The 21,834-nt window shown below is 40.1% G+C and overlaps 1 protein-coding gene and 1 long non-coding RNA gene across 3 annotated transcripts in view; one reads left to right on the forward strand and one right to left on the reverse strand.

Annotated features, from left to right (window-relative positions):
• LOC109632810 (uncharacterized) overlaps positions 1 to 21,834 on the forward strand; it is an 82,621-nt gene that overhangs the window by 30,899 nt on the left and 29,888 nt on the right. The window lies entirely within an intron of this gene.
• Positions 1 to 21,834, reverse strand: part of LOC109632809 (chemokine-like protein TAFA-2) — a 51,433-nt gene that overhangs the window by 8,781 nt on the left and 20,818 nt on the right. Inside the window, exons 2-3 of one of the 2 annotated variants that reach the window (XM_020092265.2) lie at positions 10,742 to 10,845; positions 2,313 to 2,465 (exon numbers count right to left, since the gene is read on the reverse strand). In XM_020092265.2, the coding sequence (XP_019947824.1) occupies positions 2,313 to 2,465; positions 10,742 to 10,844 (256 nt within the window). In that variant the 5' untranslated portion in view covers position 10,845. Of the gene's footprint in view, positions 1 to 2,312; positions 2,469 to 10,741; positions 10,846 to 21,834 lie in introns of both variants that reach the window. The other variant, XM_020092264.2, reaches the window with a different exon arrangement.

A 21,834-nucleotide genomic window follows, 5' to 3' on the forward strand; every position in this document is an offset into this window, starting at 1 on the left:
TGCTTCTGCTGCCTACACTTCTCTGAATAGTTCATCCTCCTCTGCTGAGTGCACGCTGCAGTCATCAGTCCATCCGCTGGACTTCACCCGTAAACTGCTGCTTCTACAGTCCAGCGGATGGATTTAATGCTGATCTTAAATTGAGCGCAGAAGCAAAGTGGGACATTTCTATTTGTTCCCAGTTAGTGATTCTGCGAGGGTGGAAAGCGCTGCTCTATCTCCAGGAAAACAGAGGCTTTGCTGACACACAGCACTTTTTTCTCTCATGATGAAGTAGTTATGTGATGTAATCTGCAGTTTCTCTTCCATGATCTGAGAGCATAACAACTCAGTTTTAAACCCTTGAAGTTCCCTTTGTATTTATCCCAGCGTTTCTGGCTGATCCGCACCGACGCAAATGTGCATTTATCTCAAGAAGTCACCATATGTTTCACTTTCAGTGAAATGTGCATGTATTTTCTGGCTCCCTCCTTTGAATTACACATTCAAATCTATTCAACTTTTCTCAGATGTCTGGAGGCTCATTTATCTTCATGTAAAGGAAGAGGTTGTCTCACACAGTTGAGTTGAGCCAAAGGTAAATCCCTGGCTGGAGAAGAAAGAATAATTGAAAGGTTAAGTGCTGATCATTTTTCTCTGAGATCACCCACAGAGCTTTAAACTGAGGCCAATGGCTCACAGCTCTAATTTGCAGAAAATGTCAATAGCAAAATGTCAAGTAATAGGTCAAACATGATTGGGTCCAGAGTTCAGCCGAAATGCGCTTTTCAGACCAAAGTGAAGCAGCCACTTCAGCCAAGTTGGGGGTCTGACCCATTAGTATGCTAAGAGACCCTCTCAAAAAGTCATTGACTTAACAGTCTTCAGTTAGCAGCTTCTCATTCATTCATAGGCGAGTAAAAGAAAAACAATTTGTAAGGGCCCAGGATTCACCAGACTCTGTTCACTGGGTGCATTTAGGCAAATATGGCAAGGATACAGATGCAGTTCATGTCCTCAGTAAATTAGACAGCTCTAAAAATTGAAGTACAAAAAGTACTGCTACTAGAACTTTTTTTCACCTTTTGAGTATTTATGTTCCAACCATGGTTGGGTGCTGAGATCAGGTGCCAATCAGGCATCGGTTCCTGCAGGGCCTTTACCTAACGCACCCTAACACAATGTAGATTTCACTGCCTGAGCACTGTACTGAAATAGTTGTCCTGCTTACAGCCAAGATCAACATCACCACATGTGCCTATAGTTAACACTACACTTAACTTTGGTGGCTTGTTCTGTACGTTACCTAAAAGTCAAACTACTCACCACTGCTTATAAAGCTTAAACAAGCACATGATGATAACTGAGGGTGACTTAGACGAGCACTTACGCACATTAAAACTGCATAAGTGATTGAATAATGATGAAAGTGTATACTTGCTTTTTAGGTTTATAATTCATTCAGACTAATAAGGCTACAAGTGCACAGGGAGATAACAAGTGTTTTGTTCCCCAACAACCAATCGATTGGGTGAAAAGAAGGTACAATTTCATTCACACCCTTGGTTTGACGTCTGACTGAGTACTGTATTTAATATTTGTCTATTTTCTTTGTGTCACATATTGTATACCTTTTACTCACCTTCGTAGACAACTATGTATTTTTTGTAGTCCACACAGGAAACAAAAATATAGTACCCATGTATCATCTTGTGTCAGAGATAAACAAACATTTTGAACTTGGACTAATCATTGGAAAGTGTATACATCCAGACCACTCTGGTTCTGTGCGTACATTTTTCTTCTCTTGAATTGTTTATTGCACCTCCAGTACCTGGCAGAGCCTTTAAGCCTGGTGAGCGGAGAACGCTGTAATCCTTCTGACATTTTATAGACTAAACAATTTATTGAGAAAATAATTAAAAACCCAGTCCGCATGGAGATTTAAAGTAAATGTCTATATTTAATTCATAAATTTAGATCCCGATATGTAGTTATCACAACTCATATTGCATAAAAAGGTCTGTGCGCGTAATATAAGTAATAAAAAGATTTATTCATGTGTAATTCAACTGAAAGAAACTACTTATATAACTTCAAACAATACTTTCTTTTTTCATGCAGTGATAATCTGATTGCACGACAAACTCTGCTCTCATTTTATGTCGTCTCCTGACAGCATCTCTTAGAAATAGGACTTAAGTGGGTGTACTGGAATACTTATATGATGATCTCAGCAAAACTAATGCCCAAGATTTGTGGAAAGGAGTCTCAGCAAAAAAAAAAAAAAAGAGAGAGGATAGCCCATGAAATATTCAGCTGCTGGAGCGTACCATCTACACACGACGGGGCGGCTCTGGTGGTGCCGGCCACTTGCCCAGGAAAGCAGGAGCACTTCACAGTTTGCGACCGCTCCTCGATTTTGTTCTTGTTGCAGCAGCGGTGCAAAGCCACCACCTCGCAGGTGCCCGTTCGGACATGGTGCGCTGCTGGAGAAATGACAGGGAAAATGGAATAATCAGCAGTGGTGTAATAGTTATTGCCTTCATCTCCACACCCACTCGGCTGGCCTTGGATTGAGTCCCATAAGAATTTCTCTCTTGGGTCTCTATTGCGTGCTCCACTCCATCCCTCTCAATAATGAAAAGTTACCAAGGAGAGCAGACTAGCGAGGGTTCCTTTTATCAGAGGGTTCAGATTTCCCATCTTTATATGCATATATTCTTTTTAAATTATCATTTGCCTGAGTGGCCTAACATTTTTTAAGCCACTCATTTTAATTTTAGGCTGAATTCAGGTCTTCATTGTCTTTAGATGTGACCATTTTAATGTGAGAAATTAAAATGGGTATTTCAGCAAATTCATTTTCTGCTTATATTAAATTTGGCGGAATCACAAGAGACAGATTAAAGAGAGATAATGGTCAAATTAGAGGCAGCAGAGGCCGAGATAATCTGAGTTTTAATTTGTAGTCAAAAAGTGCTGTATCCTACATTTCCCACGATACAACAGAAATTATGAGTTGCTTCTACTAAATATAAGTGACTCATGACATTATAAGTACAATTAAGGACATTAGTTTTGTCCCTTATTTCTGTATTTGAAATGAAAAATGTTCCTTTGATATAAATACCTCAAGTGTGAGATGTCAGCGGTAGGAACAGATATCGATCCAAATTTACCACGACGAGTAGAAGCACTTTTAAAAAAGAAAGTCCAATATTTGAAGGGGAAAGTGCAGCACTGCAGTTTTTAGAAACGGTTTCCAGATCACGCTTCGATGTCTGAATTATTTAGAGCCGGAGCTGCTCCATTCTCTTTTAATTGCATGTGACATTTTCATGAGTTGTCCTTCTGTAGAGATGCTCTCTGCCGCTGAAGTAAACAATAAATCTGAAATGACTGTGAAACTGCTCCATACTGGAGCGGCTCAGCTAAACCCACTTAATTACATTTTTACCTTATATTAGTGCATAGCAACTGTTTCCAGCTACTGGAAAAAGCATCTGCTGAGACTAGCTGTGGTAGATTCAGTTGGTCTGATGAGACAGATTAATTAATTTGTCTATGAGCAAGGATTGGGATTTACTTGTTTTTTTTCTTGTATAGCTGGAAACATGAAATGTGCATTAAAATTAGCTGAGAATCTAATATTCCTCACACCACCTGTTTTTCTCGCATTGGATTACCAGTTGTCTGTGTAGCAATTGTTTTGTAGAGTAATACCTTAACCTTTTTGACAACTCAAAACACCCCTGGCACACACACATTCATACAGCACACATTCACATATCATTCACACAATTTATGGCAAATTGATAGTTGCTGGATCTGCCAGTCCACTCACATCCACCCATGTTGGCTAGGGAACGCATGGACCCCTATGTCTACATCCACATGCAGGCCATAATGTTTGTCCGCTAACTGTTCACGCTCCAGGTACAACATATCCAACTACTGGAATGGAATAGAATGTGGGAATAGGTACACATGCGTGGAATGCCAGACCAATGCGGACCGCCATTTTAGTATAAATGGAACCATGGGCTTGTACGTCTGATCAAAACGAGCATGCAACTCTCAGCAAGATGCAGTAAATTATTCTCAACTCTTCGGATTCAGTGTCCTGGACAATTCAGCATGCGGATTGAAGCAGTCAGGGATCAAACCATCGACCATCGGGTGCATGGTGTACAACTGCCCAGCTAGAATATAGTTGCTGGTTGAATATACAGCTTCGACAGTTTATTATTTAATAAAGAGTTAAAACTAATACAGACTATTATATTTTATTGCATTGCACCAGAGAGGAGGTTCTGTTAATATTATAAAAAGGGTGGACAAAATAATAGTGACTGTTATACTGCAGTGCAGTTCAACAGCACCACAAACTGCAGCCTCCAAAACGCCTGAATAAACACAAACTCAACATTATATCCTTAATGAAGGGACAAGATATTGCAGGACTGCTTAATCTGCATTATTCTGAGTTAAGTGTTCCTAATAAAGTGCTAACTAAGTGTGATTGAATAGTAGGTAAAAAGAACAAAAATATAAAAGACAGAGCCATTGTGATTATACATTCAACTGTTGATTGCATGTTTGCTCCAACAGTCCCGCCACCCCCCCATCCTCCATACATCAAAAATAATGCAGGTAGTCGCCCAAAAGTAGCGGGATGCTCACTCAAGCGCTGCCAAAACAAGAATAGATATGAAAGACAAACATGCAGCCAGCTGAGCTGCTTTATATGTTTGTAAGAGGAGTGCTGCCAGTGTGTAGCACGTCTCTAGGACACGCTTCACACTGAGAGGCTGCAGTGTTTCTGACTGGATTCAGAGTTGTACTCACCGACTCAGCTTCCCCCCGCCAGCAAGATACAGAGGAGAACATTTCACTCAGGAATCAGTGTCCTGCAAACCCACGGTCCAGCTTTAATCACGCTGCGCTGCCGCTGTGACACAGAGGATCCCTTCGGCTCTCGACAGGCTGCTGCTGCTGGGGCTCTGTTCTCCAGAGTCTTTCAAAGTTTTCTAAGACGGGGGTGCCATGGGATTTAAATATCAGGATGCAGGGGTGTCCTGGTGGAATAGCGGTTAACATGCATGTCGCTGAAAGTAACTGCAGTGTCCCTGGTTTGATTCTTGCTTGGGACCCTTGTTGAATGTCTTACTCTTCCAATCTTTCTGTCACTATCACTTGATTAAATAAAATCATTAGCAACGAGAGAATATGTGAGACGTTTACATGACTATTAGCTCAGATTAAAAAGTCCAGCAGACCAATTAAAATATCTCTTCTTTTTAAATGTTGAATGTGTATTTTGACTTTTTAGTTTTGCTCATTCCTCATATACTAACATAGATGGGGGGGTTATGACCTGTACTACAGCCAGCCACCAGGTGGCGATCAAGACGCGTTCACCTTTGGGGAGCTGTCATCCATTAGGCACGTTATGTTGTTTTTCCTGTCGCTAAAAGGTAAACTGTAAACAGTGACATCCAAACATCAAGAAAACAGAAGAAAAACTATTAATATCTTTGCTTCAATGATCAGATTTCATGTGAGAGTAGACAGGTGCCATGTGTGCTTGCAGCACTTCTAATAGTTAATTACACGTTTCGAGGTTGACACTATTCCCCAGAATCCCCTCAACACAGGTGTCACAGTGGAAAGATCTAATAAATCGGTTGGGAAGAAATTCATCAACAAATTGTGTTGCATCAGACGTGTGAGCTTTCAAAACCCACATCAAGTGAGTCAATCATCAATTGTGTTTCCAACAATAGAAACCTTCCTGAAAATATCAACTACAGTTTATCAGGGCACAGTGCTGTGCCACAACACATTTTTTATAGTAAGATATTGTAAAGATAGCAGAGTAAAGGTCTGAAATGAACATTCTGTCAAAGGATAAGAGACATTTTGGTCTTCCCTTTTATAAATTATCCTCCTCTCCCATTTCATCCTCCTCTTCTTGCTCGAGGGCAATCTTATCTCGAAGTTTGGAAAAAGAAAACTTTCACTTTATTGCTCATTTGTGTCATTTTCCGAGCACGACTAGGTGTTACATAATCCAAATGTAGTCAAATGAATAGCAGGGATATTTCCCATTAAACTGATCCGTATACTTTCTACTACTACTTTTAAGTTCTGTTAAAAACACCTTCAGTTGCGTAAATTTGTGATTGAGGCGGGTTGGGTTGTCTTGAACTGTGTGAAAAATTCAGATTGAAGTATTTATGTAAATGCCTGAGTACTAGCTGGAGCAGCAGTTATCACCACCAGCCTCATGGAGGAAGATGGTGCGGGTTATACAGAGTCCAGTCCTGCGGCTGCGAGTGGAGTCAAAGCAGAACACCAGCCCCACCCTTAATGCCAAGAAATCAGAATACACTCATATCGGCCGAACATTGACTGTGTATAAAAATGGAAAGTGAAGGCAATGCAGAAGTACCTATAGTACCTATAGTACCTATAACACCTATAACCTATAACCTGTATTGTCTCAGATTCGTTCCTGAGCACACTGTCAGACAAGGTTGAACACTTGATGCTGTGCCGCTCGTCTGTGGAGCCTATTCAGCTGCTGCTAACAGGTGAACCCATAGATTTGTTATCAGACAGTTTGACAGTTGTAAGTACAAAGACAACAAACAGCCTCACCTGATCCTTACTTTGCCATCTACTGTGTAGAACCCAGAATACTTCAGCACATCACTTCTCAGGTGCTCTGGTGTCATGATTGTCTGCTCAGGACGGCTTTGCTTGCTGGCGTCGTCCACTTTCATATCAAAATGATGCAACATTACTGACTTAATTTCCTGCCAGGTCAAGAGGGCATGCAACAGGTCAAACAAATAGTGATCGCCCTCTGCAGGATCAGGAGAGAAACCACTTTATATGGTCTGATGTGTTGTTAAATTATATATTTGAATTTGAATGGATCATTACATTTCAAATACGAACGTTCTCCCCCACGTTCCAAAGTCTTATATATAACATTAAAGTTGGGTTGAACCCTCAAAGCAGCTTGGGATCAAATCTTGACTTGCTGCTTCGACCCAACTCCAACACAAACTGCCAACACTGACTGTATTGGGTTTTAACCAGGCACTTGTTTATTTTAGCGAACCTTTTGAACCAGCCTTGCTTTCAGTGAGAAGAGATTGGCTATTTCTGTCGGTGCAGCGCTAAATTGCTCTGCTTGAGAGGCTTAATGGTTTAGTCTCTGGAGACAGAGGAAACTGCAAATAATGCATCATTTGTATCATTCATGAGGCTGTTGTGAATGATAATGTAATCATTGCTTTGCTTCATAAACAGCATAGTGTGCAGCCAAAACTCCCGCCTCTCAGATTGAGAAATGATCCCTCTGTACAAACCTACATAATGACACGCAGAACTGTTGTGGTAACATTGACGAACAGATTGTCCCGTTTCTGTTACTTAGTAGGTGGCGCTTTGAAGAGTGAAACATGAGGAACTGCTTTACTCCAAACTGTCAGATTCAAGGAGGCACTCTCAATGCAACTGAGCATGAGGAGTTATTGTTTTTTCTTCACTGGGACCTGTAGAGGCTCTGACTCTTAGTACCTGCTCTCTCAAGGCTGAACGCAGAGTTTTCCTTCCTGGGCAAGATGTGTTTTTATGCAACACGTATGTCATTTTTATCACAAAGTGCAGAAAGTCTGAGGAGCTGAGTAAGCTACATTCTTTGATGCATACTGTAACACAGGATGTTCTGTTAGTTAGACATCAAGTTCATACACGTTATTCCAACATTTACAACATGGAGGAAAGCGCCATCAAACATATTTTATTCCACTCAGGTTAAGTTCCCCCATAGCAACATGTGTGCATAGACACTTGCCAAGTGTTTTCCCATTGTGGACACTGTAATTCAAGGCTATAATGTGTCTGCTGGGATGGTGCTAATACAATTTGAAGGTCAAAATGTAAATACTCTGCACCCACTCTGCCAACCATCAAATATAAAGGGACTGTGTTCTGATGTCGTACATTATGAAAGTGCCACAGAGATTTGTCCAAAGCCTGTTATTATTTTCTCATGATGTAAAGTTGTTTCAATTAATAAGATTTTCACATAACTGACTCATTCTGCGGTTCAAGGTTTATTGGAGAAATAACACAAAACAGTAAGAAAACGAAGTAAAAATCCCATTAATTTTCTGAATAGATATTTTAATTTACAGCCATAATATTTTTACCATCCATCCTCTTTTCATAAGGATTTTCTGAATCATCAATGTGGGAAACTAATGGGGAATTTGCCCCAGAAACCAGAGCCATTCTAAAAGTGGGTGGTCACTGTGACTCTGTTAGTTGTCTGATTAATATTTTATGAGGTAATAAAGTTCAAATTCATTATTTACTCAAATTACTAGCAAATCCTGTCAACATCCCCTGCATTTTAAAGGCCTTAATTATGCACAAAGTCTAATACCCCAGAACACTAAAGTTTAATTAGAGTAATTTGCAACATGATACTCAAAACACTACACGCAAACTGGGGTGGAGGGATTATATGATGAGCCTCCAACCAAGTAACACTGAACAGGAGCATATTCACTCTTTTACATTTGGACTGAGGTGTCTCTCACTGGAAATTAAACACACACACACACACACACACACACACACACATACTTTTTCATACATACATATAAATGTTCTTATGTAGTGACGTCCCAAACTGTTGACGCAACGCAACAATTGGTCCTGCAAGGTCCAACACAATTTGAAACAGTAGGCGGCGCTTTGAGCCATTTTATTTTAATATACGTTTGATAATAAATATGAGATTAAAACCAATATTAATGGATTTCATCAAAGAAAGGTCATGTATTATCATTATCTCTTTAGAAAGTCTGAATATAATAAAACGGTAGGCACTTATTAAACTGAATTGGATGTGCTCACAGCTTGTGAGCCCAGTCAGCCCGGGAGTGAATCTGTCTCTCTCTTCTATCCACTCTACCTCCTTCCTGGTCAATAAAGGACAAGCACAAAGGTGAACAGGATGACCACCGGCACTCATTAATTTTGTATTGTAAACATCCACCGCAGGACAGACTCTTCAGTGGCTGCATGGCTGTCTGACAAGAGAGAGCAAAGGCAAATCTTCTGTCTTCATAAATCAGAGTGCAAAATAAACTGACTTTACATAGCTGTCAGAGAAGATGACGGTTCGATGGTGCAAACACGATGTCGTCTTTGCTGACACAATCCGCCTATATACGGTGGTCAAAGCTCATGTCCGTTACTAAAGCAACTCGTCTCCATGCGAAACAAATGCTCCTTGCTGGCCTTTGTTTTCCTCTCGGTCGTCTTCTTGTGTGGAAGAAATAAAGTTTCTCTGTTTTCAAAGTGTTCAGGGTTGATTTCACCCCTTGAATGATAACAGGTTTACAGCAACAGAAATATCACCAAGGGGAAAATAGGGGGTTGCGACGGCTATCGCAGACAAATCAAATGCAAACCAGATTATTCTGATCCACTTCCTGCTGAAATGATGAGGGCCTTGAGCGGGGATCGCTGCCAATCAAAGCAGCGCACATCAAAGCACCTTGCTCCCGTCTAATTGGTCGACAAAAGAGAAGAGAGGTGTGCAATCTTGATCATGCTCGCAGATGGACATCCTGTCTGAGAGCAGTGCTGCCTGTACACCACCAATTACCTGAGGCTGTGTATTGTCAATGGGACTCAGGCTGATGAAACGTGGGTTGGCATCTTCTTGTAATTTTGCTGAGTTGCCATAATCGATCTCCCTGGGTTTACTAGTGACCGTTGGATGACAATTTTAATGAGGTAGACGGGTTTGACTCATACCTCCAAAATAGCTGTTTCAATCCAATTATTCCCCCATTTACCACTGTGACATTTTATTTGTGATGCAGCATAGTGAGAAATTCCCTTCCAAGCACCTCACATGAGAAGTGGCAGCCACCGTGACGGCACTCCTCTGTCTGTCCTGCATTTCTCCTCACATTGTTGCAGGAGGTCAGTGCTGCGTCAATGTGATTCATTCACTTGGACACAAGGATGATTTGATTCTAATTTGGAGGTCAAGGTCATTGTGACAAGACCCCTTTTTTTGCCTTGTGAACACATTATCTTAAGAATACCTCAGGTTTTAATCTGTCTCTTGTGAGTCCTTTAGCTTTATATATTGTAAGCGTGTGTGTGTGTGTGTGTGTGTGTGTGTGTGTGTGTGTGTGTGTGTGAGAGAGTCTCACAGTCTGGCTTTGGCTACTCAGACATAGACTCAGGATCAATTCATTTTCATGGAATGTATTGGTATAAATAATGAATACAACTTGATTATTTATAAAGTGTAACACTTTATATACTGTTGATTCAGTCAGAACTTCTGTGACTGTCACAACCAATGAGACGGGAGATGAACTGAGCCACACACACACTACAAGTGATTATTAGAATCAACACAGTCTGTGAGGTTGTATGCTAATAATGCTCATTGATGTAACAAGGTAGGAAAACAGCTGTGGAGCCTTCTGTAGTGGCGTCATGAACATATTCAGGTTCTGTCTCTGCAGTCGTCGACTCGCTCAGATTGCACGAAGACAGAAACAGGAGGTGACAGCTTTACCCCTGTGTGATGTCGCCTCACTGGAGTATTCATTTGTTCCATTAAGGAGCTTATTTTCACTGGAGTGAGTATAGAGATGTTTTGCACCTGATATCCAGCAGCTGTGGGGTTTTTTTCTGACATTCTCACCTGAAGCTCCTTCTGTTGGTACGGTCATCTCCCAGACACTGACCACGAGCACCATTACAAGTAGAGCCACTTTACTTCCGATGTGCGTGTATCGCTCACTCATCCTGTGAAAACAAAGAGGAGTGTTACCATGAAGCCAGCTGTAGTTTTAAGCTTTTTACAGCAACGTTAGACACTGGTTTATTTACATTCACAGCCAAGCATCTCTGTCAGTCTGCACATATTTTTCAGCAAGAGCCCTTTGGTTGGAGCTGGAGGCTTTATGGCACAGAACAGGAAGAGGGTGCTGTTCCACGAGCTCACGGTTAAACTTCACAATAGCTTAGCATGTCGAAATGCATATTTGCTCTCATCACACCACTGTTATCCTCCTCCTTGCTTTTCAAAACAGACTACAGCTGTGGGGTGAATATGCCCCAGCTCACTGTCTCCAAATCCTCCCCCCTCGCTCCTCAAACAGGAGCTTCTTGCAGCGGGGGCACGAACAGAAGGTGAAGACCCTCTGCTGCCCGGACAAGCTTCCCTAAGCCTCTCTAGGCTCTACAGCAGACTGGAAGAGAGTGAGCAGGCCAAGGTGGCTAATCCTTCCATCCGCAGCACCTTTTCCTCTGCACTCCCTCTTCCTAATGAAGTGTGGTGTAGCTGAGGCCACACTGCATAAACCATCTGGCACAGTGTGTTATCATTGACAGAAAAAGATCAAATTTCAATCGGGGATGCAGCAGCGGCACGGTAATTACTGGAAGAAGCGCGGTATCGTATGGCGTGAGCGTACAATGTTACAAGCTGCATTTACGCCTTATTTACCGCCTCCCACATCTTATCTGCCTGCCTCATTGACATATAGATTGGCTAAACCTCGTTGGGGTTCTCAGATTATTTGTGTAATTAAGTTTATTTTGGCAAAGCGAACATGACCTTTTTGTAGGGATTTTTTTTTTTTACCTGCCAGTGTCTCACAGGAATTCGAAGCAGTGTATCAGAGGCTCAGTGTGCCCTCTGAAAATATAAATGAGATGTTTTGTCATCATGACATGCAGGCGGGGAGCAGACTCTGGCTTCTGTCTCTCCAGCATAACATCACTTGTGAAGGTTTTTAAATGCCTTTGTTGATTGAGCCTTAACTTAACAGTTATTGATGCAATTTAGTGTTCGTCATCTTAAAGAAAAGCTCGACATTCAGTGAAATACACTCTGGCTTCTGCCTCCTTGAGGTTGCCATGAAACAGCTTTTACATTTAGACAGGAAACTGGGATTAGACTGATATGTTGGTCTGAAATCAACCTCTGACAATACATCTCATCACTTTTACACAACCACAGCACTTCAGTACAATGTGATGGTACTAGTACTATTGATATTTTACACTTCACTAAATGTCAGAGAAATGAACTTTCTACTGTACTACTTGTATTTGAACACAGGAGTTACATACTACTACTACTACTACTTCTACTACTAAATTAAATGCTTAAAACAAAAAATATAGCTCTAAATGTTTGCCTAACTCAACCTATGATGCACTATTGTAAATAAATTAATCTCCTCATCATTATATGAAAAAGTTGAAATTAGCTCCCTCTTCATTAGATGCAGCCTTATAATTTTAATAACGACACATTTGTATTTATAATGTATCAATGTCATAAATAATAGTTGTACATTATAATAAATAATATCATACCACTCAGCATTGTACTGCATTTTAGTTCATTTTGCCAATTCCTTGGTATTCAAGTGGTTGTCATTGGCCTCTAGAATATGCAGAGGCTAACAATTTAGCAACGTAGCAGATGGGTAATGCAGGGTAATAAAGAATAAGGCTATTGGGAACATTGTCTTCAGATGTATTATAAAATTGCAAGGACAAAACTCTATATGTCTAAAATTACAATACTTGTGATGCATACACAGACTAAAGGGTGAAGATAAATAATTTAATTGCATGACAAACTGAGTGTGACTGTCTGCGTGGATTATAAAAAACATTATGGACGTGTGACATGTCTCATGCTGTGAGCAGTGTGAAACAAAGTTAGGAAACAATTACAGGCTACCACAGTCTAGGTATTTATATATTCTTTGTTTTATTATCAATGTTAATTATAATTTAATACTTCCTGGGCATACTGAAAATATCTGAACTTCAGGTCATTTAACCTCTTTAAACACACCAAGTGCTTTTTCATCGTGTATATCCTGTGGATATACTACACAATGATGTAACCCTCCACAGAGGCCGAGACTGTTAGCCTCATGACACTTAGCACAGAGTTGAATGTAGCTGGAGACACATGGAAGGAAATTCACTCGAATTGAGAGTGTGATATTAACGTAATGGTGAGGTTTATGTATTTGCTCAAATGGAGCTCAAACTGCACACCCAGGTGCTTTGATTAGAGCGGCCGGTGCTAACGTTCACCTTCATGGTGACAGATTTATTGCCTCTGGTTGCCTCAAGAATTGGGCCCTGGACTGAAATGGTGGCCAGTCGACGTCGCTGTGCAATTCACGGCAATGATATGTGTGTGAAAATAGGGTCATTGGTGACAGCGCAGGGCAAAGCTCTACAGCATCATTTGTTGTGCGCTCTATAAGGGTGCAATTCTATAAATGACATCTCATTGTCCCTGAATGTGCTGTGTTGTCATTGGTTCGGCGGGGGCGCTTGGCAGAGCGAGTCGCTGAAGATTTGTTACAGTTTGAGGCCATTTTAGATCCTGACCTTGACTCTGAGGTCTTAAGCAACTTGGACAAAAATACTGCTGCATGAATGGTGTCATCTAAATCCACTTTTTACCTCTTTACCTCTGTTATTGCTGAGATAACACAACAAGGGGATCCAGCCTGCATCCAGTTCATACAGGTTTATCTATCTGCTGCTTTAAAAACAGAATGGCAGCTCATTCCTGCAGTAGAAGAAGCGTTAACGTTTACATTGACACCTTCCAGAACTGTATGATTCAAATCCATGTTCTCATTTGTCACCTCTGAGATTGTTCAAGGTTTAACAAAAACAGAAATCAGAGAGGGCCGCTAACAGCAACTGCATTAGAAAATATAATCCTCTCAATCCTGATTTAAAACTGCATTAATTGGGAGTGCTTTGTGGTTAAGGTGAATTTGAGCATCTTTCAGGAAGATTACATCCCACTGTTTTTTACTGGTTCGGTTCAGTTTCACAGCTTCCACAAGCAGGAGGTTGTTTCCATTGTTAAAGGTCTGACAGAACAACTGTACACCACCTGCCTGGTAGACAAAGACATCAACTAGCTGATGTACCAGCCTCTAGCAGCTAAAGAGCTAGATATTTCCCCCCGCTGCCCAAGCTCCAAGGGGAATGAGTTGTTGGAGAAACACCACAGCCAATGAATGCTAATGTTGCTCCAAATCTGCTGGGTGTGTAATTAGGTAATTATCTGCTTACAAAATTGGCATAATGACTTTATTGGGTGATTATATATCAGTGTTGTAAAAAAACAAACATTTAATGAATTGAATCAATAAATCAGTAAATACATTAATTTAATCAAGTCAGATGCATCAACCTTCAGCCACGTGCCTCAAAGCAATCAGCCGTTAGACTGCACTGTTTACTTCTGTTTACTTCCATAATGGACAATTAAGCAATAAAACCTCGATCCTCATACCTATAGGGCACATTTTAGAAAAAAATGTCCTTATGTAGTGTTATTTCTTTTTTTTTTATTCATAATATAATTTTACAATATTTTTCCTATTGCACTGCTACTGCTGTGTCATATGTGACTTTCCTCTACGGAGGATCAATGAAGGTTCATAAATCGTATCTTCTCATTTCTCTCAAATAAAAAATAAAAAGCGAATAAGCTTACAATCCGAAAATGTTGAATTATTCCTTTAAGTATGATGATAACCCTGATGATAATGATGATAACGCTAATTAAAATAAATGTCTTCATTATAATTACTATAATGAGTGCTGATTTAGTATCTATATATATCTATATATCTCTGTATATATAGATAGATATCATATTTTCTACATGTAGTGGAGCAAAGTCTCCGATGGTTTCGAGAGGAAACAAACTCAGTGGCTTTACCTTTTCCTTTCCACAGTTTATCATGTGTCGTACTTTCAAATGCAAATGAAGGCCTTTATCGAGGAATAATACATATTCTTTCCACAGGTGCCACCTCAGTAGTTCTCCTGGATTCGTCTGCTCAAATTTATCCAGTGATTAGACTTTTATCCCTTTGTTATGAGTCGGCTCTGTTGTGTGGTGTCTAAGCCTGCGGTGTAGATCATTGGATTTCCTTTCAAGAGTACAAAGTGAATTTGTTTAAAACTGAATGAAGCGAGAAATCCCCGTCTCTGACCAAAACTCTGATCGCCTCAGTCGTTAGGTCCTGCCCTCCCACTCCCTTTCCCTCTCTGTGAGACAAATTGAACACTGGCGGACCAGTGAGCCCTGTTGTAAAAAGACTCCACTTGAGGATTGACCTTGGTGAGAGGACACACTAAAGCTGCTTTCAGACATGCACCTCCTCCGCATTTCCTCCATATTTTCTCTGACGACAGATGCAAAAAAGCAAAAGAAAACAAATATCTCCCGGTGAAAAAGAGGTGACACATCTAGAAGCCAATGACATAGATGTCAAGAGAATAAGAGCTGACACCAGTGTCTGTGTGTTGTTAAGAAAATCACGTGATCTCTGCAGCGGAGTTAATACTGTCTGCCTGTACCCGGTTGCTCCACCTCTCGCCTGAATAATGCGGAGGATTTGTTGCCGTTGTGAACGCCTCCTCCGACTGTGTTGTGCATGTGTGAAAGGCAAACTCTGGGTACACTCCGTATCCAATTCTCCAGATTTTACCCGTAGGTCCTGTCTGAAAACGGCTTAACTGAGGAGCTGTTGCTTCTAAAAGACTTCAGCGCGCACAAAATAAAAACATCTTATTTTAGCATCCAAAGCAAGTTCCCACCTCAATCACATGAAAAGGAGCTGTAACATTAGCAGGCTGCGAACATGCTGTCAGCCTCATACCCGTACAATAACGTAACCTGAATTATGAACAAAGTAAGTCTGATTCCTTCTATGATTAGCCATGATGCATTCATCCAATTTTACCGTTTTTCTTTTTAGATACAAGATAAATTGTCTTTTACATTTTTTTCTGCAGTTTCATTTATTTTTAACTGCTGGAAAGAAAATATCATGAATGAAAAAGTTTCTGACAGAATGAAGAACAGTGCTGCGCGGCGTCTGCTATCACTTTAGTGCTGTTGATGGAGAAATAATAACATTTGCTATACTGTCCTCCAGAGACACAGTGAACGACTCCTGAGCTTGTCACTTTGACCAATCCGTTTTTATTCTCCTGTTCTGACTCTGAGGCTGAACAACAACAAAGTGGCAGGTTATGTTCTTCTTCTGCTCCTGGCGGCCATATTAGGGTTTCTGTCCTCTTAACAGCTCATTAGCATGTTACCCGGTATGTCTATAGAGACTATCTGCTCGTCCCAATTCCACACTTGAAATGTAAAATCCACTATGAAGCCCTTCTAATGAAAAGGCTGTGCTGTTTAAGCATATAGTTAAAAAGAGAGTGATGTGCTGTATCCCTTTATACTCAGAGTATACACCGCAGGCCTCCTAATAGCTTCATTCACGATGGTAACATGGATTTCAACTTAAAAGCAAAGAGATATGAAGTTAAATGAGTTTCAGGTTAATTATTTTTCTACTGATGAGTAGTTCCTCCATTACAATTATGTATTTTACACTTTGTAGACGCAGGCAGGCAGATGTTAACAAACATTTACTTTGACAACTGCATTTTGTTTGTTGACAAGCACGGCAGGAAAAAAACATATTTTCAATACTTAATGACATTTTTTTGTGCAAATGCATTTTCAAACAAGGACTATTGCCTGTCAAACATTTTCTGTTTTATATTATAAATGTGAAAAGAAAAGTTGATGGAATCTTTAGGAAAGCTGAATATAAATGATAATTTATTGTCTATTTTATGATTTATTAATCTTTGTTTTTTTGATTTGATTTTGAAGAGGGGCAATGCTGAACACTTAAGTTTAATCAAGGACTATTTGTGGATCGACGGTCTGACCTGTTTTTTCACTGTTGTCCCATTTGTGTCATTTATTTCCTCCTGTAATGAGTTTACATACTTTTCATTAGCCAGTAAAGGACTCTATCAACCTCGGCCTATTATTAGTGAATATTGTTTTGAAAAGGAGGAAATAATTCTATGTTTTCTCTGCAGGCCAGGGATGAGTTTTTAAGACAACTACAACACTGCAAATCATTTCCAAAATATAATATATTCATTGACAAGACATTAAATAAAAACTTAAGGCTCAGTTAGTTGTTATAAATCAGTTTTGGCAAAATCTTTTCCACACTGACTCATTAATCATCAGTGAAGAAATATAGATGTTTTAAAAGTTATGGCTTAAATGTAAAATACACTTTTCTTTCGGTATATAAAGATATTAATGTGATAGACTACAGAATAACCCTTTTAAGTTTTGTTCATGTGAAATATAAAAGACATATTATTGATCCTCACCATTTGAAATACATATTCAGAATAACAATTGCAATAATTGCAATGATCCTTTCTCCTTCACTGAGATAAATATGAATATAAGTGTTAGATAAGTGCAGACTGCATATATTATTCTGCACAGTGAGGCTCAAATAGTAATAATGAGAAAAACACATTTTAAGTGGCGGATGACTACGTATCTAATTTTGTGGGAATGGAAAGTTCGTCCCTGTTTCAGAAACTTAAAGGCTCGTAAGACTGTCGTATTTTTCCATAAATATCTTGCCTGTAAGCAGCTTTAATACTAAACTGTAACGTGCTTTACTTTCATGCAAGTAATCATTTAAAAAGTATAAGATTCAATTTTCAGTTTCCCTCAATTGTGAGAAGTTTCACCCTTGAAATGCACAAGGCACGAGTGTAATCCACGGTATCATAGAGATTGCAGGGCGGGTGTTGGGAGTGTTATCAAACTGTAAAAAGCTGGACGTTGCCTCTCTGTCTCTGCAGCTGGATTTGATATAGGGATTACCGCCCCTCTTCCCCTACCCCTGCATCTCTATCTCACTCTTTACTTGGACCGTGACAGAGCGACTGTCACCTCGGACGGCTGCAGGGAGCCGATTGCTCCATCACAGAACAAACACAGCTCGTTCGCCAAAACACAGATGTTCCCTTCTGACAGCTGAGGAGGGAAGCTCTCAACCCTGTCATGCCAAACAAGGGAGTTTGCCCACTCTTTGTCACACGCTCGGCGAAACATCTGCTACAAATCCTGCTCTTTTCACTTCATAGACAAGACAAGACAGCTGTCACGGCCGTGTTGAGTTTGATGTATGAACTTGCGTATGGGACTATTATAGGATCCTTGCTTTAGCGCATCGTCCTGACGACTTGCTAATCAAATCGTTCTGCCTGTAGCGAGACTGCGCTATGTGAGTCTTGCTCCAAATTCTGTCATGCGAGACTGTAAGTGGCTCGGTTCCCTCCTCGGGCCTTCAAGCTCACTTCTGATTTGCTCCTCATATCTGATTATATCTGCATGACTGTTCATATCAGTTCTGGCATGTAATCTATAAACTTAAGGCCCGACAGCTCACACTCACATGTCCACATGTGAAGATAAATATGTCTTTGTAGCTTTTTTTTTCAGTTGAGTCTGAGTGTGCTCCAATCACCAATCAAGTTGTTCTCCATACCGTTTCTATGCAAAGCTGCAGAAATTAGGCATTTGTGAATTTATTTGTAAAATCATTTGATTCCATCCGGTGCTGATGAAAACTGCAGAAAGTGACACACACACCCACAAGCAGCACTGCTCACACTGATTGTAAATGAAATCTCTCACCACTCACAAGTGAGAGGGAAACTGATTGGGACACCTCCAGCTGCAGCATGAATGCAGCCCCGAGCGAGGACGGCCTTGATTTCAAATATCTGCAAAGAAGAAGCCCCGGCAGAGCAAATATCAGCGCTGTTACCCGACACTGAGGCTAAGTGCCCTTTCAGGGAGTTAACCACCAAAACGACCTTCCGTAACGACACGTAGAGATGCTATCTGAGAGGCCACGCTCATCAAAACCGCAACAGCCAAATGGCCTCAACCTTAGTTTTCCTTTGATTAAAGTGTCTATGCATCACCGTCTCATGATCCACTGTGCTATTTCAGTCTAACCCCACCTTCAGATGGCACCATCAGCGTTTAGAAGCGTTCACTCAGATCACAGTGTACCTGCGAGTCTCTTCTCTTTTCCTTTTATAGTTAAGATCGGATAACACAACAGCTTATTGTTTGCTTCCCTGTAATTGCTCTCTTAGCTGAGGCTTTATGAATTATCAATGAACACAGTCTAAATATTTTAGTCAAAACTAGCACATTCAACAACAGACACTGATATATTCAACTGATATCAATCAATTTAACTATATGTAATGGAGAAAATGAAGTACACCTAAAGAATTGTACTTTTTGAGGAACTGGTGCTTGACTTTTATACAATTTATACTCTTGTACCTCATCAAATGTAAGAGGAAAGTATTGTACTTTTCACTGTACTAGTACTGTTACAATTCCCATACAAGATTATCTCTGTTTATCTTTAAATCTGATTAAGTAACATCTTAATTAGCATCATCTTAAAATACCTATACTTATAATTATGCATTAGTACAAACTGTGGCAGTGTTCCTGTAGTTTTTATATTTCAAATACTTGCATTAGCTATAATCTGACGATGAATGAACCTTCCAGCAGATATCCGGGCCCAGACTCAGTTTTTCATTCTCTCTTCACTGTTTATAGTCCAAATTGATTCTATTGTCACATGAGTTGAACGTTTCTCCACACAAAACACTTTTTGTAGGCGTTTCTGGCCCGGGTGACATTATATCTAATCTCTATTATTAGCAGCGATCTGATTATGAATGCGTATAAATTGGTAAACCAATAGGCGATGGAACAAACTGTTAACTTGCTATAACGTTATTGGTCAAACTAGAAACCAGAAGACTTCCAGCCCCAAATTCTTGTCCCCCAGATTCTGCGAATTCACATTCAGAATCAGTTTATAAAGATTAACATGTTGCTAATACTATTCAGTAATTTAGTTTAACATTTTGGGAAATATGGGAAAAAAACATACCATGAGTTATCGCTGTTGTGTTCATACAGTAAATGTTGTCAGTCATCAAGAAGAAGAGTGGGATACAGCTGACGGGCAAACTCTGCCTGCCAGCACCTTTAATACTTCACAAAATAGAAATGATCTAAAGGGAAAATCGGGACAAAGAAAATCTGTCAAAGTAAAAAAAAAAAAAAGAGTGCTCTGAGGACACCAATCACAAAATACATGTTTCACAAGTTTCAGATTTCACAAACCCAAACTGTCTCATGAAGGACGAGCAGGAAATGAAGTCAAACTGTCAGAACTGCATCAAGGTCCAAAGCAGGTTAAATCACAGAGCAGCATTTTTGTCAGGTCTTTTTAAAAGAAAATAAATTAATGTCACAGTGTGATGTCCCTGTGTCCTCGTGGCAACAGAGGCCGTCCTGTAACTAGGAGGATGTGGGTTTGATCCCCATGACAGCCCGATGTCCTTGTGCGAGACACTGAGTCCCTCTGTCCGTGTGGATGAGTGTGTCAGTTCAGTGACTGCAGAACAACACGGAGGACACTAAGTAAATGATGTATGAACATGTATATTTGTCCCGGAGAGCCAGTCAGGTGTGTGGGAGACAGCAAGACGCTCCCAGTCTGATTTCATTTTAATTTTCGTGTGTCACAATTTCATGCTATTGCAGTTTTAATGCGTTGGTATGTTGTGATATGATGAAATTAAATTGGCTGCAGTGCTTATTGTCTTTCTGCCATGTTGCTAACACCTTAAAAAATGAAGAGAGAGGTGATTATTCTTTTGTGGTAGCAAGTGGAAATTGTCCAAGGGATAACAAGGGGATTGTAGGACATGGCGACCTGAGTTTAAGCCTTCTTCCACTGTCCCTTCTCTCTGACAGGAATAGTAATTAAAGAATAAAGTCCTTTCTTTCACATTTTAGAGGGATGTTTTAATTCATAAGAGACACAGGTGAGGGGTTTTATACTTCCTGTGAAAATCATCCCATTAGTCTTATTTCCAGTATGTATTTGATACTTTGTGCAGTGTATGTCCAGCTTTACTGATGACTTGTGTGTATTTCCAGCTCTTGGAGTTACTTTTCACTCATTAGTATTCATGTATATACTTACATATTTCAATACACTACACAATCTGAATACAGATTCACCAATTATTTGAAAAATTTACAAATCTGATTATGCACGCCGACTGAGATACAGTTACACAACTCTCCACTCACAATCGTACATAGTTTTTTTACAATAGCGGGGCATAAATGTACTTATGCAAAAACAAAAGGCAACCTGATGAGATTAGTTCACAGGGAGCTTTACACCGTGCTGGTACTAATGTTGTTTCTATATGAGTAAAACAACGGAAACACAATCGTATTATGGTTAAATCTCGAGTGCAGGGACTGATCAGTGCTCCTGTTACACCACTGTTACTCATTTCAAATTCACAACGGGGCCCAGCTTCTCTTTAAAGAAGGGAAACAAAAAGCTGCTTAAGAAATCACATAGGAGAATAGAAATGCATTACACTCGCAGGTAGCCTGCCATTCATCATCATTATTAAACAAACAGCCGGTGCCTGAGTCAAGCGTGCGTGTGTGAGAGAGAGAAAGCCTAATATTTCCTCCTCCTCTGCCCCTTCTTACTTTTCGTCTTTGTCGAGTAAAAGCACCTGGAGGAATTTTTTTTGTTCTGTGAAATAATAAGAGTACATTATATAAATGAAGGATTTCTGGTCAACTGTTATAATTGGCATTAAATCATTTCTGGGAGATGCAGCAGTGTTTGCGCTCAACATTGAGCTGACAGAAAATAAACACAAACACTATACACTTAGCAACAGAAGAGGAGAGTGTCAATTAAAACATGGTGATGTTTTCCCACTCGATGTGAAATCGTCAGGGCTGTA

Source organism: Paralichthys olivaceus, chromosome 23 (assembly GCF_024713975.1).
Source record: "Paralichthys olivaceus isolate ysfri-2021 chromosome 23, ASM2471397v2, whole genome shotgun sequence".
NCBI classification, from domain to species: domain Eukaryota; kingdom Metazoa; phylum Chordata; class Actinopteri; order Pleuronectiformes; family Paralichthyidae; genus Paralichthys; species Paralichthys olivaceus.